Genomic DNA, 25,984 nt, shown 5'->3' with positions numbered 1-25,984 from the left:
ACAGTAAATACACTGACCGTCTCTACCCCAATAAAAAAGTCTTCATGCTGTGAAAAGGCAATGCAAATATCACCTCCCGTCACTGTCTTTCCAAGCAAGTGATGTACCAACCTCTGTGTGTTTTCTTTCCGCTGTTTAATGTGTAAAATGTGTGAGAACACCAAGCAAACCAGCTGACAACACTTACTAGATGAACAAGCAGACACATTCAAAACAGAAATGCCATTTATAAATTTTATTGCATTCAAACAATAGTTACAATAATTGCACGTATATTTGTCATAGTTGTGACTGACTGTACTTAAATTTCACAAAACTCCAGAAAACATTGGTAAGGAGAGAAACATCCATGTAAAGACCAAAAGCTTTAAAACTGTTAGTAAAAGAAGCTTATCCAATATAGCATGAAACATCTGTAAACAATAAATGTTCTTTGAAACATGTAACTACTTGCTTTTGCAATTTTAAAATAATATTTAGGAGTGTGTGCTATAGTACTCCCACCCATACCCCGTAATGTAAAACAATCACATTTCTGGCAAGCTTATACATACTGTGTTATGTGAATATATATTTTTTAGCTTTAGGTGTAGTTTATTATTGCTAACATGTTGTATCTTGTCTAACTACTAAGCTTATGGTTTTATTCAAAGTGGCTGTTTTACCCATTAAAATAGCTGGATATTTTTCGGACTGAGCCCCTTGCTCGAAGGCAGAACAGGGTTACTCCTGGTATTGTCATCCATAAAGTTAGGCAAAGATGGTTAAATTAATAGGTTGTTTCTCTACCTGATAAATTTCAAGCATTTGGAGTGCTTCTTGGATAAAGCACAGGACTGGCTATTCACCGAGCACTAAAGTGCACGTCAACTTGTTCCCACATTTGCTCTGAAGCCCCTGAGGTTTGTCATGGCTCAAGAACAGCACCGACTAACAATGAGGATTAACATAGTATAAATTTGGTCACAAAGCAGGCCTGGCTCCCAAAATGATTTGGTCTGCTTCCTTCCTATTTTTTTAAATAACTCCCTGATTGGCTGGCATATGCTTTTCCAGGCTCATGATCAGTGTTGGGCAGTAATGTTTTGGGCAGTGTAAGGGATTACAATTTCTAAAACAGTAATAATATTACAGTTACAGTTTGTTGTACGTAGTATGAAATGCATGGGTGGCAGATCTGGTCAGTGCTACCTAAAAAGCTTAGTAATAATGGAGGATGAAGGAGAGTGGAATAGCTTCAAAAAGTGTAAGTATTGTAATTTTTTTTTGAGACCCTGTCATTCAAAGATGCAAAGGACTGTTGCCGTTCGTTGTAGACTTTGTCCCGGCAGCAAAACTCTTTCAACTACGAAAAAATACAATGTCAAATTTATTAGAGCATCTGATACAGCACCGCTATATGTTTATAGTTTTTCATACAGGCTCTAGTGTTTGTGGTTATGCAGTTTGATTTTTGAGTCCTTCTGTACAATGGTAATTGTTCCAATAAAAAAATTGTTCAAAAAAAAAAATCTAGTTGTATTACCCTGTCATAGAGGGTTGGGCATCCAAAGAAGTATAGTAATATAATGAGTAATGTAACTAATTACTTTTTTTTTATACTAAGTAATAAGTAAAGTAATATTATTATTCTTAAAACGGGTAATAAGTAAAAAGTAACTTATTGCTCTTCCTGAGTAACTTGCCCAACAGTGCTCATGATTGGGAAGGCCAGGCCTGAGGCATCTGGGACTGATGGAGCAGCTCATTCTATCCTTTCAAAGTGCAAAGAGATGCAACATACATCAATAATTTATAAATGGCACAAATTACCTAGTTATTAAACTGATTATTTTATATCAAAATATATTACCTTCTTTAACAGTAAGAGGTCACTTGGGATGACATTATTAAACAAACCAATTTAAATTTAAATGAAAAGCACCACATTTGGATAGTTCCAGTACGGAAAAAGACAGTTGATGGTTGTTTACAAAAATATCCATATCCAGTTATTATTTTTGCAGTCACAGATTCAGTGATTAATCATATGGTTTTAACCTCATGAGAAGTATAAAAGACTAAATAACAATGAAACAGGCCATGCAGAAACCCAGGATTGGATATATGGTAGATGAATGTCCTAGGTTATTAAGGTCGGAATGAAAATGCCCTTTTTCTTATACCAGAATTACTCGAAAGCAGAAATAACAGCACCGAGTAAGGAATTCTGGTGGATCTGACTGTCAACAAACAAGGTTATATTTTTTCCAGTACCGCACCACAGGTACTCTCTGCCTTGGTCCAGTGGAGGGCAGCTGCAGTGGTCCACCACAGCCGTCAAAGGTTTGTTTGCAGGTTTTATGTTATATCTATGTTTGAGATTCCGTTTAATTGAGGAAATGCTCGTCATCTCAATATGGCGCTGTGAGCCGTCCTGCCATGTGATTTTCAGTGTGCCAATGTAGATGGATGAATTGCATAATCTAAGGGATGCTGAAGAGAGAGAGACAAATTTAATGCTACTGTTTCATTTCAGTTACTTGTAGTCTGCTGTGCTGTAGCGCTAAGCTACTAAACTGTGCTAATTTTCATTCAACCCCCAGCCTTTGAAAAGCTGAGGTCACCTGGTGTTCTTGGTGCACATTATTCACCGTCTGAAAGGAAGGAAAACATCCGCAGGATTTCAAATTTCAGTGGTTCACACCACTGTTACCAAACTGTTGGTAGTTTTATCGACAAATTTTATCATTAGCATTCTGTGAGCTAAACTCCAAAATGTTTGACAACCACTGCCCTGCACCAAATGTAGAATCTAACTTCACTTTTGTTGCACTTATGTCATGGTCAGTCAGAAGGCGATCCGGGAAGCAGGGAAACGGAGTCAGGAAGTAGGACAAAACGGGGATTTATTACGGGAAGCAGGACCGGGGAATCATGACAACAAACATTAATGACAAGTCTAGGGAAGACTGACTCAGACAAGGACTAAATACAACAGACAAGCTACGGGTAACGAGCCACAGGTGAGAACAATCAGGGAGAAACAGGAGGTAATGAGGTGGGCGTGGCACACATTAGGAGCAGATGGAGCGGGGCGTGACAACTTACATCATGACATATAATATTGCATCAGGTTAATTCTGGTTTTATTTGCATATGGTATACAGGTTTTAAGCGAAAGCCAAAAGCTAGCACAAAACAGAAAATTAATAAAAAATAATAAAGTAATATACTTTGGGTACGTGCAACAGTTGTTGTTAAGAATTAACTGTTACTATATCTATAGCCTTCCTTATAAATGCATAAAAAGGATGTTGTTCCAAATCAGTAAACTGAGTGACTCATCAAAAAATCACCTGCAATTTATTTGTTAATTATACCAAACAAACTATTTGTTTGACTGAAACATATAATAGTTGAGGTCTTTTAAGTAACTTCTTTGGCTTTATTTTACGATAAACAACTACACGTAGCTACATTTAATAAAAGCGGTTAAGAAACCATTTTAAATAGTACTAATGATAGTTACCTGAAACGCTGCCAACATCAGGGTGAACACTGCATCGCCCAATATCCCCTGAAGGAATGTAAAGAGATAATCAATCTACAGTAGCTACCTACTCAGCTCTCACACGTAAGCATACGTCAGGTTTCTCATGGTAACAATTATTGTAGGCAATGTGTAAGAGTCAGACAACCTTCCAAAATATAATGATTCATTTCATGCTATAAATTATTCTTAGCATCCTCCGTGAGAAAATACTATTAAATGATGTGAGCAGTCAATCATTTTGTCATCAGTTATCTCTTGCGTAGTATGCGGGACAGCTGCATGTTGTGGCGAGGTAAAATAGATACATAAATGAAGTTCAGCCGTGACATTTCCCAGCTCACAGGGTGGGGAAACAATTTTGGAATTAAACAAAAGTACAGCAGTCCATCTCTTACATTTCACTCACTAGCAGGGACTGTTACAGTAGTACTCTGACTGTGGGTTGCCAAATATCTGGTAGGAGTTGAAAGCTTATTTTCTGAATTTTTCTTTCTAATCTGTCCACCTTCCAAATGCTTATCATAAGCAGTCAGCACAGGCTGAAAGGCCCCTTTGTTATATCAATAGGTCATTGTTGTATCAATAGGTTCGTTTTTCTTTCCTTTCCTTTTATTTTTTTTTAGCAGACCTGAATAGCTGCACTTGTAATCTATGCTTTGTTCCACACACCATTTGCTCCCACAGTTACTGACATGCATCTCCAAAGCATGATTCTGCTACCGTCATACTTTTGGTCACAGGTGGCTGCTCTCATAACACGTTGCGGATAGGGAGGGTGATTAAGAGGATTCTAAGCACCGCTGAGTGACAGGGGCCCCAAAAAATATAGAACATAATTGGATTGGTCTGGGTTGAGGGCTCAATATTATATGCTTTAATGGAGGCAAAAATCTCTAACGGAACCCCTGTCTTTCTGTAAGGAATGTCTGGCCTTTCTAATTGTTATGATAAAAAGATTATGCATTAATTTTTTATAAATACTATATTATTTGTTACTTACTGCTCATTGTTGGTCTTCATAACTGTTATTTTATGCACCGACAGTCAGACATGCACTAAGTTCATGCTCAAAAATGCAAAACAAGATCCTCCTCCTAACAGGAAATCATCTCACTATGACTGAATATCTACAGTTTTGCAGATGAATTCATGAGATTCAGTAACTATGCAGCTAAGAGGCATGGACTGAATGATATTGAAGGCGGCGTGATTGTCGGCGCCGCACGTGCCGCTCCTAGTCTCCATGTCTAGAGTTTACAAGGTGTGACAAACAACAAGAACATCAAGTCAGAGGCGGCTCTGTTACAGAAATCCCCTTGTTAACAGGAAAGTTTGAAGAAGAATGGCCAGACTTATTTAAGCTAAAGGGAAGGTCAAAAGTGCAATGCTTCAGTACAGCAGTGGCTCGCAGAAGGGCGTCTCTAAAACTTGGCAACCTTTAAAGTACTGCGTTTGGACCTCACATGTCATGCATGCAGAGGCACTAAAAGAAAATACCGAGACGACTAGACGCCCCGATGGCTGTTGGGTTCATCTGCCAAGAGAAAATATTGTCAAAGGAAGAATGGAAAATAGTAGAGTGGAAACTGAATACACAGGAAATTTCAGGGAATACAAACCAGACAGTTTATTTGGGGCAGCGGACAAGACCTCGCGGTGCAGACATTCCAGACCCTAGTCTCAGATGGATCCGTGACATGCCAGACCTGCTGCTAAAACTCCAGAAATCCCAGAGCAGAGCCGCTAACCTGCAGCAGAGCTGAGGCTGTGGTGCTGTCTCCTCTGCAGGTTCTCCTCACAGCAGGAGTAGAGGGAAGTGTTGTAGAACTGGTGGCCGCAACAGGAGAAACCGGGCTGCTTGGTGTAAACCAGCTGCAGCTGGGGAGAGGAGCAGCACTGCTGTGTGGTCGGGTCCTCCACCAGCAGCATCCCACAGCACTGCACCGTACTGTTCTCCGTCTTGTAGATCTGCCCAGAGCAGCACTTCTGGTTGGGATCTGAGGCATTGTAGACGTGAGCTCCGCAGCATTCCAATTCTCCTGACCTTGACCTTCTACAAAAAAAACATAATGGAGTCTGGTAAAAATGCAAAAATAATATTTCATATTTGGAAAATGAGAAGATTTCCTCTCACGTTGAAGTAGAAGGACCAGGAATTCCCCTCAAATGAAATCCATGTGGTTTTCCCATCTGAAATCTCTCACACTCACCACTCCTGTTTACTAGGAATCTGAATTTTGTCCTTATTTTCACACAACTTTACCATTCCAGCACGTGAAATAGGCAGTATTTTTGGTGGAAATTTGAACAAAATAGGGAGGGAATTCTTACAAAATTTGTCCCGGGTTCAGGAACTCGAGCCAGTGACCTTTCAGTTGGGTCCTTACACACTGATTCACACACCGCTTCTCACACACTGTCAGAAAAAAGGGTACCAACATCTTTGTACCACTGAGGAGTCCATTTCTGTACCTTAAGGGTACAGCCCCAGTGACAAGCAAAGGTACAAATTGCTACCCTTTTTTTCTGAGACTGCATAAGCACATGAAGATTCCCAAAAAATATACATAAAAGAATAATGAGGAAAAGGCAGCACCTGTGTCCTTTGCAGCACATCTCCGTTCTGGGGTCAAACAGCTCCCGTCCACAACATTGTCCATGAGGTTGGGGGTGCGTGGTGGATTCACAGACCGTCACCTTGCTGCTGTCATAGACACTGACCCCGTGGCACCGGCTGCCCTCGGTCACGTTGCGGTGCAGCTTCCCGTTGCAGCACAGCATGCCAGCCAACAGAAACTGCAGCAAACATACAGCTATGATGTGAAATAAGTGGCAGAATCACTTTGCCTATGAAGAAGGAGCATGCGGTATGTGCCGACTGGGAAGCCCTGCCCTGTGAGAAAGGGATTCAGAGAACAGCAGCAGCGATACTCTGTAGCACTGTGTTACGCATTTGTGAAAAGGAGGGACTGTACATGCGCAGTGTTAAGATGAAGCAGTGACTCCCTGCCAGTCCAGCAGGGCAGGGTCAAGATATATACCTATAGCACACCTGATGTACAATTCACACAATGCCTCATTTTATCTGGCAGGAATATAGTCAGGATCTAGTTTTCTCTAATAACCAGGATAGGATTAGAAAATTAGAGGTTTTAGAACCATTGGTGGCTAAGGATGACAAGAAAAGTTTCTTCCAATATTTTAACTCCAAAAGAGCTCTAAAAGCTGATATCACTAATTTTCATGATACTAAGGGCCTTATAATTGAAAATAAAATTGATGTAGTAAATGAGCTAAATGATTATTTTACATGGGTGTTCACAGTAGAGAACATGAGTAACTTACCACCATTTAGTACGAATACAGTGTCATCTATTACCAATATATGTATAACTGAGGCTGATGTGGTACTAAGCCTAGCTAAGCTCAAAATAAATAAATCGCAGGGCACTGATGGCATCTTACCTATAGTTTTAAAAGAGATGAGGGACATTATTAGCCAACCATTAACTTTAATATTCCAGAAATCGTTATCTGCGGGTGTGGTATCTTCTGATTGGAAGCATGCTAATATAACACCCATATTCAAAAAAGGGGATTGAAGTAATCCAGCAAACTATAGGCCAATCAGTTTAACTAGCATTACTAGAAAAATAATGGAAACTATTATCCAAGTGAAAATGGTAGATTACCTGGATGCAAATAACATTCTGAGGGATAGCCAACATGGATTTAGGAGAGGTAGAGCCTGTTTAACGAATCTACTTGAGTTCTTTGAGGAAGCTACAAGTGAAATTGATCGCAAAAAGGCCTACGATGTGATCTACTTAGATTTCCAGAAGGCCTTTGATGTTGTCCCCCACCAACGGCTCTTGCTTAAGCTCAAAGCTGCAGGGATTTTAGGAACTGTAGCAGCTTGGATCGAAAACTGGTTAACATACAGGAAGCAGCGAGTAGTTATGAGAGGCACAATGTCACAGTGGGCCTGCGTTCATAGTGGGGTACCGCAGGGTTCAATTTTAGGACCACTATTGTTCCTAATTTACATTAATGATATTGACACCAATACATACGGTAAACTGGTTAAATTTGCAGACGACTCCAAGGTGGGTGGTGGTGCAGATACTGATCTAGCAACAGAGGGGCTACAACGGGATCTGGATTTAATTAGCGACTGGGCTGATACCTGGCAGATGAAATTTAACATAGATAAATGTAATGTAATACATGCAGGGAGCAGAAATATAAAGTACAGATATTTTTATGGGTTCTACTGAAATAAAGGTAGCTGATTATGAGAAAGATCTCGGTGTGTATGTTGATGCTTCCATGTCCCACTCTCGCCAGTGTGGGGAAGCAATAAAAAAGGCCAGTAGAATGTTGGGTTACATCTCTAGGTGTGTGGAGTTTAAGTCAAGGGAGGTGATGCTACAATTATATAATTCCTTGGTAAGACCCCAACTAGAATATTGTGTGCAGGTTTGGTCGGCATATCTTAAGAAGGACATTGTTGCCTTGGAAAAGGTGCAACATAGGGCTATGAGAATGATTCCAGGTCTTAGAGGAATGTCTTATGAGGAGAGGTTAGCTGAGCTGAATCTGTTCAGCCTCGAGCAAAGGAGACTAAGGGGGGATATGATTCAGGTCTATAAGATTCTAATAGGTCTGGATGCTGTTCAGCCAAATGGCTATTTCAATATTAGTTTAAATACTAGAAATTGTGGCCATAAGTGGAAATTAGTGGGAGATCATTTTAAAACGAATTTGAGGAAGCACTTCTTTACACAGCGTGTAGTTAGAGTGTGGAATAGTCTTCCTGCTAGTGTAGCGGAAGCTAAAACCCTGGGTTCCTTTAAATCAGAGCCAGGTAAGATTTGAACAACTATGAGCTATTAGTTAAGTTCTCCCCAAACAAGATAGATGGGCTGAATGGCCTCCTCTCGTTTGTAAATTTCTTATGTTCTTAGTCCAGTAACAGGAAAACAGCTACCTTGCCACCCACATTTGAGAAGTCTGCTCACAGTTGCTACCACTGTCTTCTCACGCAGGCTGAAGAAGTCACCTAAGGACCTCAGGTGTCCAACTCAACTGCCTGAATATCCTGGCGTGAAGAAGATTATAAGATGGGCTAGCAGGGGCCTAACTGGAAATTCTGAGATCCCTGACAAAATGTCATAATGTGACCCCCTTACATTATGGAATTTAATGTATTCATGGTCCACTGTAAGGTGCTGGGTCCCCTGAATCTGCCAGGGTATCCCTGCCTCTCATGCACCCCCATGGGTCACAATGCGTAAATACAATGGCTCACACAGATACTGACCTTTATACTTACCTTGGCTTAAATATAAAGCAATCAACGCACAGGGAAAAAGAATACAGGGTAAACACACAGAAGAAACAGAGCCCATTCCCATTCCTTGTGGCAGACCTACTGACTAACAAAGTAATGCTCTTTCAGTAATAGGATGGAATGAAAAAAAGAGTCAGAGACGACATAACAATTACATCACTTGACAGAGATGATGCAATGGGGATTCCCTACTCAAAATCGGGTCAAAGTGTTTATGTGAAAGGGAGCGTGATTGCAAATCAAAACATGTTGTTTTCATTTTTAATTTTTTTTTGGGTGGGGGGAGGACGTCATTGTTCCCCATGAATTAAAAAATGCATTTTAAGTACAAACTAATTCAGCCAAGAACATAGACTCTTACCCGTTAAAATAATCCATTTGCTTCCACTTTTCTCCCCTTCCTTTTACATATTTATACAGGAAACTAGCATGAGCTAACATCCTACTGTGTTTTATCAGCTGGAGGGCTGCTGGGCAGGACAATGTAAAATCGCTGTCAGGTAACTGCTGACTCTCAGCAATTCGGAAAGGTTATGTGGCAGCTGCATTATATGTCATTATGGAATCTCCAGCTCTTTAACAGAGTTTTAACAAACTTAGCTACTCACACAAGCCAGCTGAGAAGTCTACTTTGCAAAATGACAGAGCGGAATTCGAACAGTAATCGGCAAAATCAATTTGAATAAAAAATGGAATCATACAAGCTCTTGTTTTAAAGTACTTGAATAAAAATAGACAAACAAGAATCTCTACCTCTAACTTAAAGAACTAGAGAACGGTTGAAGAGAATGGATTCATAATGCAAATTTACTCAAATGAATGTGAATTTTGCTAGCATTCAATGCTAACATATTGCGGTGATTCTCATAGACACGGTAGTGGAAATTAGCACGTAGTAACTCATGATGCACACTGCATGTATGTTTTGTCAAACTGCTGATGGATGGGTAGCCTCTCATCAGGCGCATAAAATCTCAACAGGCACATAAAGACAATAACAAAATCAGCCTACTACCACCTCAAAACATAGCAAGAATTAAAGGATTTCTGTTTAAACAAGATACAGAAGAGCTTGTTCATCCATTTATTTGTAGCAAGCTAGACTATTGTAACAGTGTCTTTGCACGTCTTGGCAGCTACAGTTCATCCAGAATGCTGCTACCAGAGTCCTCACCCACACCAAGAAAGCAGAGCATATCTCACTGCTCCTTAAATCACTGCAAGAAAGCAGAGCATATCTCACTGCTCCTTAAATCACTGCAAGAAAGCAGAGCATATCTCACTGCTCCTTAAATCACTGCAAGAAAGCAGAGCATATCACACTGCTCCTTAAATCACTGCATGAAAGCAGAGCATATCACACTGCTCCTTAAATCACTGCATGAAAGCAGAGCATATCACACTGCTCCTTAAATCACTACATGAAAGCAGAGCATATCACACTGCTCCTTAAATCACTGCATGAAAGCAGAGCATATCACACTGCTCCTTAAATCACTACATGAAAGCAGAGTATATCACACTGCTCCTTAAATCACTGCATGAAAGCAGAGCATATCACACTGCTCCTTAAATCACTGAACTGGCTTCCTTTGCATCACAGGATTGATTGTAAAATATTACTTGTGTACAAAGCATTAAATGGTCTCTGGCCTAAATACATTCCTGATTTATTTGAATCGTATGAAGCATCCAGACCCCGGAGGTCATCTGAGAAAGACAGGTGAAGCAGCATTTAGTTTCTATGCTCCCCGTCTGTGGAATAAGCTTCCCGAAGACCTGAGGTCTGCAGAACCTGTCAGCTCATTTAAATCAGGCCTTAAAACATTACTGTTTGCTGCAGCTTTTCAATAAATTAAATCAGCAGGTTTATTCAAACACTGCCATTATAATGTAACTTCTTTTTAGTTAATTATTTATTTGTTTGGCTTTCAGTTTTTTATTGTCTTTTAAATGTGATTTTAGTGTTTTCTATTGTAATGTATCCCTGTGCCTTTGTAAAGCATTTTGAATTGCCATGTTTTCCATGAATATATTTGCCTTTCCTTGCCTAAACACTATTTGCAGGGAAGCACATATTTATGGTTTGTTTTTATCGGTTAATGTACTCCCATCTTGAACACTACGGGAAGCGCATATTTATGGTTTATTTATGGTTTGTTTTTGTCTCTAATTACAGAAAGTACACATTCATGGTGTTTTTAATCTATAATAGACCGTCATTGAAAACTCTACAGGAAGTACGACCACAGGAAGTACAACCTTTCATTCTCAAAGCATGCGTTTGATATCCTGCCTAATATTCTGCATATTTTTATAGACACAGAGGAAAAGGAAGCGGTGCAAACTTCTGTTAAAAAGCTGAACAAAAGGGGAACTGCACTTCCTGACAATGTAACCCCTACTGTACTTAATCACAGTGCTCAAGCACTCTCTCCACAATGCCTTAAAATAGCTACTGTAACGCCTATCTCAAAATCCTCCAGACCCAAATGCCTCAATCAATAATAACTTGTTGCTTGAATGCAGGCAGTTATGAAGGTGTTTGAAAATATTGTTCTATCTCATCTCACATCCTGTATTTCCTCACTGCTGGACTCATTTCAATCTGCTTACTGCCCTGACAGGTCTGTGGAAGACGCCATCAGTCTAGCACTGCACAACATTGTGCAACACCTGAAGACACCCAATACCTATACACACCAGCCCATGCAACTTTCAATGCTGTCAACCCATTCACACGCTTCATTAGATTAATAAGAATGGGCGTTCATGCTCCTCTTTGCTGCTGCCTTAACAGTTTACTGTCCACATTCCTGGTCATCAGCACTGGAGTACCCCAACACTGCGTGCCCACCTACCCTGACCCCGAGGCAGTCACCTGGCGCACTGACATTGACCTCCAGCTCAATGCATCCAAAGCCTTTGATATCATTGTGGACTTCAGGCACTTACAGAGCACCACACTGCATCAACGTCAGCAAATTACAGCCGTAAAATTGCAGATCGACTCACCACCTCATGAAGAAGGAAAACCAGCAAAATTTTCTCAGGCAACTAAAAAACATCCGGTGTCGTCGTCACCTTATATAACTCCACACTTCCATCACAGAGCACATCCTGATATGTTCTATTACAGTTTGGCATGGTGGAACAGACTCTATCACTAAGAAAAAACTACAGCGAATTGTCACAAAGACCTCAAAGATCTTTGGTGTTGCCCTTTCGACAAATGAACGACTCGTCTTTCAATATCAGGATTTGTGCCTGTTATATCTGTCATGTCCCTGTTTGGCCAGCAGATGCCTCTTTCCCTTTCTTCCTCAGTGTTTAGATCAGGGGTGTCAAACTCCAGTCCTGGGGGGCCGGGACCATGGGGGGACCACAAAACAATTATGGGGGAGCTCACCCTGCCTGGTTCAGCTGCTCCCTAACGGAACCCACTCAGCTTGCTCAAAAAAAGAACACTTTAAGAACAGTCTCTTCCACATTGCTATCAGGTTTCCCAACAATTCCTCCTGTTTGTAATCATATCAACAATGCAACATTTACAGAGATTAAATGTTTATGTCAGCACTAGGGCTGCAAAGGGACGGAAAATTTCCAGTACATTTCTAGAAACTTTCCATGGGGAATTATGGAGATATTTCAAGTTTTATGCTGCGTTGTATTGCTATTTATAGGTTATAACAGGCGTTTTGTCGATTATAAATGAGCTGAGTCGAACTATTTCAGCAAGCTGTGGAACTCAGCCATGGATATCAACATGTAGATGCATGTTTTCCAGCCTTCCTTTACCTGTCAGTCAGGTGTGAAGCCTCTGGCCAATCAGAATCAGTAATTATTAAACTAACTACCTGGGAGAACTGAAAATAAGGCCTGGATTGAATAGCCCTGATGTAGATGCTAATTTAATTATTCACAAGCAGTTCATTACACAATGACATCACTATTAGTGCCATCAAGTTTGGCACCTTTGGATTCGTGATTCTGATGGTATGTGTATGATTGCTGTGCATCAAATGGTTTGTGAGTTACTGTTTTTAACTCAAGCAATGTATTGTGCAGCAATGGGGTTCCAAAGGTTAAATTGTCAATGAAATGGTGTTAGCTAGCTTGCATTTACCGGTAAAACAGATTTACAGGGTAGCTAGCTACTGTATAACTACATTTTGATTCAGTATTTGCTAGGCAGACTTTTTAATGCCATTGATCCAATGTGTTTAACCCAGTGGTATCATCAATAGAGGTACAATCAATCTTACTTGACTGGATGTGCAAATGAGGGACATTTGTACCATTGGCAGTACATTGATATTGGTTGTACCTTGGGGATGTTCCTCAGAGTCCATTTCTGTACCTTAAAAGATACATTTACGTACAGCTACATGGTACAATTGGCAGACCCTTGAGGGAACAGCCCAAGTGACAAACACAGGTACAAATTGGTACCCTTTATTTCTGACAGTGTAGCAGAAATACAGATCTTTTAAAACAACAAAGATTAAAAGATAAGTAATTTGACCTGTCTGCTTTAAAGCACTGAACTAGGAAACAAAATGTTGGAAGCTGACTATTGACCCAGAACACCACCCCTCCAAAATACAAGCATAACTACAACTGATTTTTAGTGTCCTCACTTTTCTGATCTCCAGTTAGTCATTAAAGATCTACAAGGTTCAGGAATTTCAGTAGAATCTCAGTTGCCTATTGGATACATTCTACCTCCTTGCCAAGTTATCAGCATTTTTGGGAAACAAATCAATGCATGCAAGCTTCTACAATCAATTGGTTTTTTTCCCCCCTCAATCAGCATAGAGTATCATGAGAACATCGTGCTTGGTGACACCTGTTATCAGAAGTGATCATGATAATCCGTGGGTTTGTACATTACCCTGGTTTCAACGTTCCTTTTCAACAGCTCACTCTCGCAGCATATGTGGGTATAGGGGTTGTAGGTCTTAGAACCACAGATGTTCTCCCTTGAGGGTTCTGGACCAAAAGCAGAAGGATGTAGATGTCATTGCTCAAACTATTAATATAAAAATGGTAGCACACTTAAAAATGTAGTAACTATCAATGAGTAGCAGAATGGAAACAATATTATGGCATGGAATGCACACAAATAAAATTTTCTTCAAAAGGACACAGAAAGAAAGCTAATCAGAAGTGAGCAGGGTCACACAGAGGTTAAGGACCTGCTGTACAGCGAAGACAGGTTCTTATTAGGAGGTGTTAGTAAGACATAAAACAGCCGATAAGGTAACAGATAAATGCAAAACTGAGGTATTAGACAAAATTATTTAAGTGTATAAAAATTGCAATAAATAATAACCTGGGCAAGAAGAAACAGTGGCATTGTTCCTGGGTTCAACAAACACCACGATGTTCAGATCAGGAAGAAAAACAGAAAAAAAGAAAAATAAAATGATGCAACTGTTTATGTTGGTTTTATTAATTACGTAAAAAAGCGCTGATTTCCCACCCATCGATTTGCTCTTTTCTTTCTTTCCTTCTATCCACTATTGCCAACTGCTATCGTATTGAAATACACCAGTCAGTGGCACTTTGGGAAGCCATTAACACCAAAGCAGTGTTACCATCTGGATCCTGGTTTTAGCTTCAAATTGTCCTGCAGTCTTTTGAGAGTCTTTTAAAAAAAGTGCAACACAGCCATCATGAATCCTAGTGACTCACGCTTAACCCTTGCGACATGGCACACCGAGGTAGTTATATTCTGTAGAACCAGTTGGGGGGCGCTGCTAAGGCTCTGTGCACCTCCAGCGTCTCCTGCCACCAGATATGTGGAGTTTGAATGTTCTCCCTGTGTTCCTGGAAGAGGTGCTGGTGTGGCCAGCAGATTAGCCCATCCTGTGGTCAGTATGGATCCCAATTCCCTAGTGCAGTGATGCAGACACCGCACTGTAAAAATTGCTCCGTCTGAGATGTAAAACTGAGGTCCTGACTCTCTGAGGTCATAGAAGATCCCTGGGCCTCTTTTGATAGAGTATGGGTGGTACCCTGATATCCTGCCTATAGCTGCCCACTGAGGCCATTTCAGATCTGGCCTCCAAATCATCCCCTATATCTACATGTTGAATTCTCTCCTGCCCCTTCACCACCTTAGCTACTGTGTGGTGGCATTACTGGTGCAGAATGGCTGCTGTTGCATCATCCAACTGGGGCTACACAGTGGTCATGGTTCAAGTGGCTCCCCGTTGGTTCTGTAAAGCGCTTTGGGTGTCTTGAAAAGCTCTAACATGTATAATGAAACATTTATTAATTCGGGTTTCTTCTGGGTACTCTAGTTTCCTCTCACAGTCAAAAGGCATACCGAATGGACTCAGAAATGGAGTCTCTAAATTGAGAGTGTGATCAGTTATGGACAGGAATCCCCTGCCTTACATTCTGTGCTTTTTGAGAAGTGGTTAAGCAAAGATTACTGGCATTTTACTGTCTATTACTGTCTATTCTTGTTCTGTCATGTGGTTGCAATACCATAAAATATTACAATGCAGCTTGATATGCAGGAAGGCACCTGATGACAACGCAGCCTCACCTTTTGTTGTCACTCGTTTTTTTATTCTGTAAAGAGAGAGGAACATAAGTGTTATGAGGTATGAACGTATCCTACATAGTCCCAATGTTCCAAAATGGATTGGTACAGTATTTAGCTGTGTTTATTGTATTAATTGTAATTTTGCACTGTTTGTGATTGCCTAGCCTGCTAAGAGGACATTCAGGTAAGAATTTTATTGTACTCTGTACACTGTACTTGTACACATTACAATAAAGTTGAACTTTATAGCCCCACACCTCCAGGGTTGGGGGTTTGAATACTGTCCCTGTATGTTCTTCTCCTGTTTGCATGGGTTTTCACAGATTATTCTAGCTTCCACCCACAATCCAGAGACATGCAGACATGGGTAATGTATTTGGTGTATATAAAATTACTCAGGGTGCATAGGCGTATGCAGACAGGTGTATTTGGAGTATATAAAATTACCCAGGGTGCAGGGGTGTATGCAGACAGGTGTATTTGGAGTATATAAAATTACCCAGGGTGCAGGGGTGTATGCAGACAGGTGTATTTGGAGTATATAGAATTACCCAGGGTGCAGGGGTGTATGCAGACAGGTGTATTTGGTGTATATAAAATTACCCAGGGTGCAGGGGTGTATGCAGACAGGTGTATTTGGTGTATATAAAATTACCCAGGGTGCATAGGCGTATGCAGACAGGTGTATTTGGAGTATATAAAATTACCCAGGGTGCAGGGGTGTATGCAGACAGGTGTATTTGGAGTATATAAAATTACCCAGGGTGCAGGGGTGTATGCAGACAGGTGTATTTGGTGTATATAAAATTACCCAGGGTGCAGGGGTGTATGCAGACAGGTGTATTTGGTGTATATAAAATTACCCAGGGTGCATAGGCGTATGCAGACAGGTGTATTTGGAGTATATAAAATTACCCAGGGTGCAGGGGTGTATGCAGACAAGTGTATTTGGTGTATATAAAATTACCCAGGGTGCAGGGGTGTATGCAGACAGGTGTATTTGGTGTATATAAAATTACCCAGGGTGCATAGGCGTATGCAGACAGGTGTATTTGGAGTATATAAAATTACCCAGGGTGCAGGGGTGTATGCAGACAGGTGTATTTGGAGTATATAAAATTACCCAGGGTGCAGGGGTGTATGCAGACAGGTGTATTTGGAGTATATAAAATTACCCAGGGTGCAGGGGTGTATGCAGACAGGTGTATTTGGTGTATATAAAATTGCCCAGGGTGCATAGGCGTATGCAGACAGGTGTATTTGGAGTATATAAAATTACCCAGGGTGCATGGGCGTATGCAGACAGGTGTATTTGGAGTATATAAAATTACCCAGGGTGCAGGGGTGTATGCAGACAGGTGTATTTGGTGTATATAAAATTACCCAGGGTGCATAGGCGTATGCAGACAGGTGTATTTGGTGCATATAAAATTACCCAGGGTGCAGGGGTGTATGCAGACAGGTGTATTTGGAGTATATAGAATTACCCAGGGTGCAGGGGTGTATGCAGACAGGTGTTTTTGGTGTATATAAAATTACCCAGGGTGCAGGGGTGTATGCAGACAGGTGTATTTGGAGTATATAAAATTACCCAGGGTGCAGGGGTGTATGCAGACAGGTGTATTTGGAGTATATAAAATTACCCAGGGTGCAGGGGTGTATGCAGACAGGTGTATTTGGAGTTTATAAAATTACCCAGGGTGCAGTGGTGTATGCAGACAGGTGTTTTTGGACTATATAAAATTACTCAGGGTGCAGGGGTGTATGCAGACAGGTGTATTTGGAGTATATAAAATTACCCAGGGTGCAGGGGTGTATGCAGACAGGTGTATTTGGAGTTTATAAAATTACCCAGGGTGCAGGGGTGTATGCAGACAGGTGTATTTGGAGTATATAGAATTACCCAGGGTGCAGGGGTGTATGCAGACAGGTGTATTTGGTGTATATAAAATTACCCAGGGTGCATAGGCGTATGCAGACAGGTGTATTTGGTGCATATAAAATTACCCAGGGTGCAGGGGTGTATGCAGACAGGTGTATTTGGAGTATATAGAATTACCCAGGGTGCAGGGGTGTATGCAGACAGGTGTTTTTGGTGTATATAAAATTACCCAGGGTGCAGGGGTGTATGCAGACAGGTGTATTTGGAGTATATAAAATTACCCAGGGTGCAGGGGTGTATGCAGACAGGTGTATTTGGAGTATATAAAATTACCCAGGGTGCAGGGGTGTATGCAGACAGGTGTATTTGGAGTATATAAAATTACCCAGGGTGCAGGGGTGTATGCAGACAGGTGTATTTGGAGTATATAAAATTACTCAGGGTGCAGGGGTGTATGCAGACAGGTGTATTTGGAGTATATAAAATTACCCAGGGTGCAGGGCTGTATGCAGACAGGTGTATATGGAGTATATAAAATTACCCAGGGTGCAGGGGTGTATGCAGACAGGTGTATTTGGAGTATATATAATTACCCAGGGTGCAGGGGTGTATGCAGACAGGTTTATTTGGAGTATATAAAATTACCCAGGGTGCAGGGGTGTATGCAGACAGGTGTATTTGGTGTATATAAAATTACCCAGGGTGCATAGGCGTATGCAGACAGGTGTATTTGGTGCATATAAAATTACCCAGGGTGCAGGGGTGTATGCAGACAGGTGTATTTGGAGTATATAGAATTACCCAGGGTGCAGGGGTGTATGCAGACAGGTGTTTTTGGTGTATATAAAATTACCCAGGGTGCAGGGGTGTATGCAGACAGGTGTATTTGGAGTATATAAAATTACCCAGGGTGCAGGGGTGTATGCAGACAGGTGTATTTGGAGTATATAAAATTACCCAGGGTGCAGGGGTGTATGCAGACAGGTGTATTTGGAGTATATAAAATTACCCAGGGTGCAGGGGTGTATGCAGACAGGTGTATTTGGAGTATATAAAATTACTCAGGGTGCAGGGGTGTATGCAGACAGGTGTATTTGGAGTATATAGAATTACCCAGGGTGCAGGGCTGTATGCAGACAGGTGTATATGGAGTATATAAAATTACCCAGGGTGCAGGGGTGTATGCAGACAGGTGTATTTGGAGTATATATAATTACCCAGGGTGCAGGGGTGTATGCAGACAGGTTTATTTGGAGTATATAAAATTACCCAGGGTGCAGGGGTGTATGCAGACAGGTGTATTTGGTGTATATAAAATTACCCAGGGTGCAGGGGTGTATGCAGACAGGTGTATTTGGTGTATATAAAATTACCCAGGGTGCAGGGGTGTATGCAGACAGGTGTATTTGGTGTATATAAAATTACTCAGGGTGCAGGGGCGTATACAGACAGGTGTATTTTAAGTATATAAAATTACTCAGGGTGCAGGGGCGTATGCAGACAGGTGTATTTTAAGTATATAAAATTACTCTGGGTGCAGGGGTGTATGCAGACAGGTGTATTTGGTGTATATAAAATTACTCAGGGTGCAGGGGCGTATACAGACAGGTGTATTTTAAGTATATAAAATTACTTAGGGTGCAGGGGCGTATGCAGACAGGTGTATTTTAAGTATATAAAATTACTCTGGGTGCAGGGGTGTATGCAGACAGGTGTATTTGGAGTTTATAAAATTACCCAGGGTGCAGGGGCGTATACAGACAGGTGTATTTGGTGTATATAAAATTACCCAGGGTGCAGGGGTGTATGCAGACAGGTGTATTTGGAGTTTATAAAATTACCCAGGGTGCAGGGGCGTATACAGACAGGTGTATTTGGTGTATATAAAATTACCCAGGGTGCAGGGGCGTATACAGACAGGTGTATTTGGTGTATATAAAATTACCCAGGGTGCAGGGGTGTATGCAGACAGGTGTATTTGGAGTTTATAAAATTACCCAGGGTGCAGGGGCGTATACAGACAGGTGTATTTGGTGTATATAAAATTACCCAGGGTGCAGGGGCGTATACAGACAGGTGTATTTGGTGTATATAAAATTACCCAGGGTGCAGGGGCGTATACAGACAGGTGTATTTGGTGTATATAAAATTACCCAGGGTGCAGGGGCGTATACAGACAGGTGTATTTGGTGTATATAAAATTACCCAGGGTGCAGGGGTGTAGGCCTGTGATAACGCACACAAAGGGAACTCCAAATCACCAATGACTTAGCACTGTATATGTGGTTGCTGAAGCCCCAAGTGCATCCAAACAAGCCCAATTCGTTCCGCTCAGATGTTTTAATAGCCAAGCTCCCAGTTTCAGACTCAGGGATATGCCTCGTATGCAAGCAATGCTCCTGAATAAATTATAAATACTTGTGTGAAACAAAGCCATCATACTTACTATTTCAGGACATGACCCGTTTGCTGATGAGGAAAAGGGATACGAAAGAAAACATTAAAAAAGACACAAAGGGACATCTTTTTATCCTTGTTATAAATTTCTTAATGCATATACTTATACGGCCCTGGAAAAAATTAAGAGACCACAGTAACATTTTTTGTTTCACTCATTTCTCAACATATGGATGTGTGTCTGTGAATATATATATATATACTGTATATGTATAGACACACACACACACTGGGTTACGACATTGCACCCTTAATCAAATCCTGTGGTTGGGAGAGTGATGTCACTGTTGGGCCCTTGAGCAATGCCTTGAACCCCAAAAGCAGAGGCGGACATTTCAGGTCCAGAGAGTAAAATTCCGGACCAAGAATTTGTTTTAACCAACCAGTTGAGTACTCTGTGACTGTGACTCTTTATACTCAACTGGTTAGTTGAAACTAAATTTTGGGCTGGATTTTTACTTTCAGGACTGAAACTATCCACCTCTGCCTTCACCTGGCTGGTTTCGGGGGTCGTTCCCAGTGTCTCCCGCTTCACGTTATTTTTGTGTGCTGCTGTCTTAGAAATTTTGAGCCTGGATGTGACCTGCTGCTCAGCGTAGCTTCAGCCAACAGAACCGGGATTAAACCAGGATTTAAAAATGCAGATTTGTTAAAAAATACAGAGTAGTCTCTTCGTTTTCCCCAGAGCTGTATATTTTTGTATATATTTTGTTTTTATTTATTATTTAAATTACTTTTATTTCTTTATGCGATTTTCATTTCTTCTGCATTGTCACTCGAGTGAAATACCAAATTTAGTTGTATGCTGTACAATGACAAAAGGTATTCTATTTCTGATATTTCTGAATGACAATAAAAGTGGCTATTCTATTCTATTATTATTCTCAAAGTTCAGATTCAGCTAGGTAATTTTTTTTTCCTGGTCTGATGTTAGTGCTACTAAAACACATATACCATGTGACACTATGCTCAGTCGGCATGCAAATCTTCTTGTGTTTAACTGGTACACTTAACATCCATCCATTTTCCAAACCGCTTATCCTGGTACACTAACATATTCCGCAGCACGCGAGTATGCGCAGCACACAGACCTTGAATCTTGAGAGTCGCTCGATTGCAGCAGTGTGTAGAAGGATTGTAAGATACATCCCCACAGCACAGGTCATCGTTAGACTTTTTGGCAGTAATGTTTGCAAAGGAACCACAACACAGCTGCTCCGTAGTATTAATAGCCTCTGAAACGGAGGTACAGAAAACAGTGATAATTCAATATGCTTTCATTTAAGATTCAATATTTCTCTTTAATTACAGGCTACCCGAGGAATACACAAACAAAAACAAGTCTTTTATGCTACTGTCAGTATCTCATGTTGCGATCACATTGGGATAAAAATCCCATGTTGTTTATGGATCAGTTGTCAAATGTAAATAAACACTTAAAATAAACAGTAATGAGCAGTCAGGGGGGAGCTGCTGGAGATTTTCAACCCATGAAAATATATCATATCGGTCCCCCAGCCCAGAGCAATCAAATTATGTTCCAAATTTTTTAGAGCCGCTGTCAATCATGGGTGCTCAGAATCATCCTATCTCCCCCCCCCCATGTTTTAAGATCCACCATCTGTGCCATAAAGTATGGGGGTGGCTGTGTCACACTTCAGAGATGCGTATTAGCAAACTTGGGAGCAACTCATGTATGGAACAGAGCATAGATCAGAAGTGACGTTACTCAGGTGTGATAAAAACAAGGAAACTGACGTATGCAGATAACAAGGAGACTTTTCAGCAGGGCCGTTATCATAAGTGCTGGGCCAAAGAGACGGGAATGAAAAAGTAAATATCCACGTCCCGGTCTCGATCCTTCTGAAAATCTCTGGCACGTTTTCAACACTGCAGTTAACAAGCACCACCAGCCCAACTTAAACAACAATTTACTAAGACAAATGGAAAAAAAGTTAGTGTCACAGTGCAGAGTCAGCCAGTATGCAGTGTTGCTGGAGCTGGGGTTACGGGCCTTGATCAAGGGCCCACAGACATGTGACTCTTCAACTAAAGCCGGGCCTCAAACCAATAACCTTCTGACTACAGGCATAGAACTCATGAGCTACACACAGCCCTAAATACATGTATGAAATATAATCTATAAAAATTTAGCATTTTTAACTTTTTAAATCTACAGTATGTGATATAAGTAGGCACAACTGCATAGTCTGACATATACTGTATACAGGGGCGGATTAAGGTGCACAGAGGCCCCTAGGCTACAGTAGTCTGTGGGCCCCCCAACCCCACCCCCCTCCGCACCAATGGGGGCCCCCTTGCAGGCTGGCACACGTGGGGCCCCTAGGCTTAAGCCATATCTAGCCTGTGCGTTAATCCGCCCCTGACTGTATATATAATTACAAAGTGGGTTAAAATGCAATATGCTCATCTAATGAATTGAAAAACCATATAACAGCCAGCCACGCAAAAGTTATAGGAAGACCACAGTTTTGGTGACACGATCACTGACCTGCCCCACAGCACGTGATCTCAGGCTCCAAGGGGTAAAGGCGTGAATTACAGCACAGGTGGTTCAGTGGGTTGTATGCCACCAATCCACAACAGTCGGACACCTGCTCGCTTATATAGGGGGTAATTTTGCCTGCAGCATGGAAGACAAGATATACAGCTTATATGCAGGGGAGTGCATGACAGTCATGTTTTAATGCAATTTTCCTATGTTACATTCAAATAATGGTATATTGCGATGAAACCTGCTTTTTGTAATGTTCAGCATGTTAAAATTGTGAATTTACCACCTTGATGTTGTTTATGTAAATACTTCCATTTTTATTTTTATGTAGCAGACACTTTCATCCAAAGCGAAATACGTCACGTACAGAATTATGAGGCAATTGTGTATCTCTCAGTCCAGATTAATATCCAGTTAAGATTGGACTGTGTGAAAAATAGAGCAATACAGAGTGACTGCTATGAGTCAAATCAGGGACGGATTATGGGTTGTGTGGGCCCCTGGGCAAAACGTTCGCGAGGCCCCCCCCCCCCCCCCCCCCTCAAAAAAAAAAAAAAAAAAAACGCCAGCATTGTCTGGGATGGCTAGTTGCTACATCATCATGCCACTTGTGGGTCCAAACTAGTGCGGCGTACCGTGTTGTAAAAGCAGAATGGTGTTGACAAAACTATCTTTTGCCGCTTTTTACCTTGGAAAAAGTGAAAAGAAGGTGGCTTAAGTTGATACAGTAAGTTGGATCTCAAATTATAATCAGTACAGCCTAATGCCATTACCTCACGTTAATGTTAGCACCAGGTTACCCATCTCTGTTTATAGAGACAGGTAGCAACGTAGCACAACCAGATCGTACCATAACAAACATTATTTGTTTGAATAATCCAGAATGTGCTAGTTTGAAATAGAAATGGAAATGTCTATAAAAGTGAACCAAAAGAAGTTAAAAGTCAGTTAACCTTATGTAATGAGTTATGACGCGGTTCGGTGAAAACCAATTCTAATATATAGATTTACCAATGCCCCACGGTAACAGGCTAAATCAAACATTGTGAATAAAGCAAATTCAACAACGAAGCTTCTTCAACGACCTTGGCGACGTGTTCGCTTTGGTCTCTCCTGGTGTGAACGTACAGTGAGAGCCATGTTGGGGCACGGTTAGTGATCACACTACATGTGTACCGTGTCCAGCTGAACCATGCCAGAATCCACCTGTGTACCATATCCCCTTACAGAACGGAGTGATCAGGGGTGTAGTGGTAAAATAAGAGGTGGGTGAACTACGAATTCTGTGATCACATTTTGTGCATAAACTATACTATGATGTGCATTTAGATCAATTGAGAAGTGGGTAAATTCCAATTCTGAAATTTCAGAGGTGGGTAAACCGTGTTTACTTGCGTTTAGCCTCCACTACAGCCCTGGGAGTGATTACACTGGTCAAACTCTTACACTGCTACACTGGTCTGGGGGCCACTCAGCGGGCAGGTTAACCGCCTCCATCCCACCATGCTACCGCTCCCTAGTCAGAGGGCCTTCTGTAAGGCTGTTAACACGCCCCCCTCCCCTCCCCCCAGAAGCCAGGGGCCCCATGGTAGGGGCCCTTGTAATCAGATGGCCCTCTAAAGGTACACTACACCCTCCTCCCTAGGCCCTCCTAGTAGGGCCCTCATAATCAGAGGGCCCTCTAAAAGCCCCCAAAGCCCCCATCCTCCCTAGGACCCCCTGGTAGCCAGAAGCCAGGACCATAATAGGAGGGCCTAAGAGGGCCTTCTAAAAGTAGGCTCCCATGCACCCATTTCCCTTTAAAGTTCCTATAGCAGGGCCGGGGGCCCCCTGGGCAGCGCCCCCGCTGGCCCGGTCCGAAATCCGTCCCTGAGTCAAATTAAGGGATAGACTTCCAGGAACTTCAAAGTGACATATAACTGAGAAGGCAGGGTCAGTCAGCCAGCCCCAGGAATAATAATAATAAACACTTTATTAATCCCTGTGGGGAAATTCTTTTTATGCCTCCCTCCCTCAGGGAGCATACAAAGAGCAAGTTGTCTGTGAAGGACAGCCACCCGTAGTGGTGCCCAGGGATAATATTTGCAAATTGAGTGCTGAGGAACTGGCGACCTTGTGATTACAGGCACACGGCTTAGCCCACTGAGCCACACGCTGTCCCCCAGCAAATGCCCTTGTGGTTATAAGCACACAGGCTTAGCCCACTTAGCCACATGCTGTGCTTACAGAGTTAAGTCAAAAGATGGATGGGTTGTGCTTAAAAATAAACCCTTTTCACAGTTGTACTCAGCACTCGAGCAGGAGCTACACAGCATCTTCCAAAACAAATGTCAACTTAATTTGTGTCAGGACTGGTGGCTTTATAATTTATGGTTGTGGCTTCATCGCTGTGCCTGGTTCTGAGGTTCAGTGTGCGAAGAACTCACATGGAATTTTTGTTTGCGTCTCTTCTGTGTACTGCATTCCAAAAATATGAAGTGACGTGAATTAAATTAATATATATATTTTTTGCCCACCACAAAGAAAATAACTTGTGCGCACAAGTTAATATTTGTAAGGAAGAGGTTAACTATGTTTGCTAGACCTCTAGGTTAAGCTGCATTTGCAATTTTCAAGAGTTTACTTATTTCTTATTTCATTGACATAATTAGACAGACGAATTGCTGTGTGTTTGATGTGACTCGCTTATTTAACCAAATCGTTCTCCTAAAAAAACATTGCTGGCATCAGGGTACAACATAATAAGATACAGTAGCCTTGCAATGAATATTACTCGAAGGAGTAAATGCAACGCTGCTGCGCACTACTTTGGCATTAAGGCTGAGTTACATAGTCCGTGTGAATGGTCGCTACAGAGGTGAAGTGCCATGAACAATACTTTTTTTTTTCACTATTGGTAATCATAGTAAAACAGGTATAAAAAGGTTCACTAAATACGTGTCAGTAATGATGTATTTACTGTACCTGTTTATCATAGTGTACTATTATTATGATTACCGATAAGGACCGATAAAAAAGCATTGTTCATTTACGTTGTTATGCGCCTGAGTGATTTAAAACTGAGATGCTTCCCGAAATTGTTTTCCTTTAGTTTTTGTGAGTACTTGAACTTTTGTTTTCGTGTTAAATCCATATATGCACATATCACATTAAAAATCCCTTCCGTTACCCACTGCGGCTCTTTGTAAATCTTGGGTCTGACATTTAGGAGAAAATGGCTCTTTGCTTTATAAAGGTTGCCGATCTCTGGGCTTGGGCAACAAATATAAGCACACAGAGAACATTCTGCCTTAGAAAACAAATGACAACAAGGGAAATCCAAAACATTTCAGGCATTTTAGGTCCCTAATAAAGAGAACAAGTGAGGAAAAAAGAGGACATATGATCACCCTGAGGTTACAGAGGACGGATGTTGTGTATTGTTTATTTTTTGGACAAGGAAATTTGCTGAGTATATGGGTTCTTGCGTTAGCTCATGGAATGAGTCACAGGATTCTTTAAGCAATCATTTTCCATTTTCCTGTAGTGATTATTTTCCCCTCTCAGTGCACATACTGCTTTATTTCACAGGCTCAGATCAAACGTTCTGGTTTGTTGTCCAGCAAATGGTGAATCACCCTCGCTAAAAATGTTAGTTTTGAAAGCTATTTCCCAACTCTTACGTACTGGCAGCCCTTTAAAAA

At 41.3% G+C, this 25,984-nt stretch overlaps 1 protein-coding gene across 2 annotated transcripts in view; it reads right to left on the bottom strand.

Moving 5' to 3' along the window:
- Positions 1-220: 220 nt before the first annotated feature.
- LOC111844871 (uncharacterized) overlaps positions 221-25,984 on the bottom strand; it is a 37,053-nt gene continuing 11,289 nt past the window's right edge. The window contains exons 5-14 of one of the 2 annotated variants that reach the window (XM_072701366.1): positions 22,299-22,430; positions 20,878-21,021; positions 19,776-19,798; positions 15,448-15,473; positions 14,224-14,252; positions 13,783-13,880; positions 6,132-6,331; positions 5,284-5,588; positions 3,512-3,559; positions 221-2,475 (exon numbers count right to left, since the gene is read on the bottom strand). In XM_072701366.1, the coding sequence (XP_072557467.1) occupies positions 2,171-2,475; positions 3,512-3,559; positions 5,284-5,588; positions 6,132-6,331; positions 13,783-13,880; positions 14,224-14,252; positions 15,448-15,473; positions 19,776-19,798; positions 20,878-21,021; positions 22,299-22,430 (1,310 nt within the window). In that variant the 3' untranslated portion in view covers positions 221-2,170. Of the gene's footprint in view, positions 2,637-3,511; positions 3,560-5,283; positions 5,589-6,131; positions 6,332-13,782; positions 13,881-14,223; positions 14,253-15,447; positions 15,474-19,775; positions 19,799-20,877; positions 21,022-22,298; positions 22,431-25,984 lie in introns of both variants that reach the window. The other variant, XM_072701367.1, reaches the window with a different exon arrangement.

Source organism: Paramormyrops kingsleyae, chromosome 17 (genome assembly GCF_048594095.1).
Source record: "Paramormyrops kingsleyae isolate MSU_618 chromosome 17, PKINGS_0.4, whole genome shotgun sequence".
Lineage (NCBI taxonomy): Eukaryota > Metazoa > Chordata > Actinopteri > Osteoglossiformes > Mormyridae > Paramormyrops > Paramormyrops kingsleyae.
The sequence above is the reverse complement of the archived record's forward strand: the minus strand, read 5'-3'. Positions and strand labels throughout refer to the sequence as shown.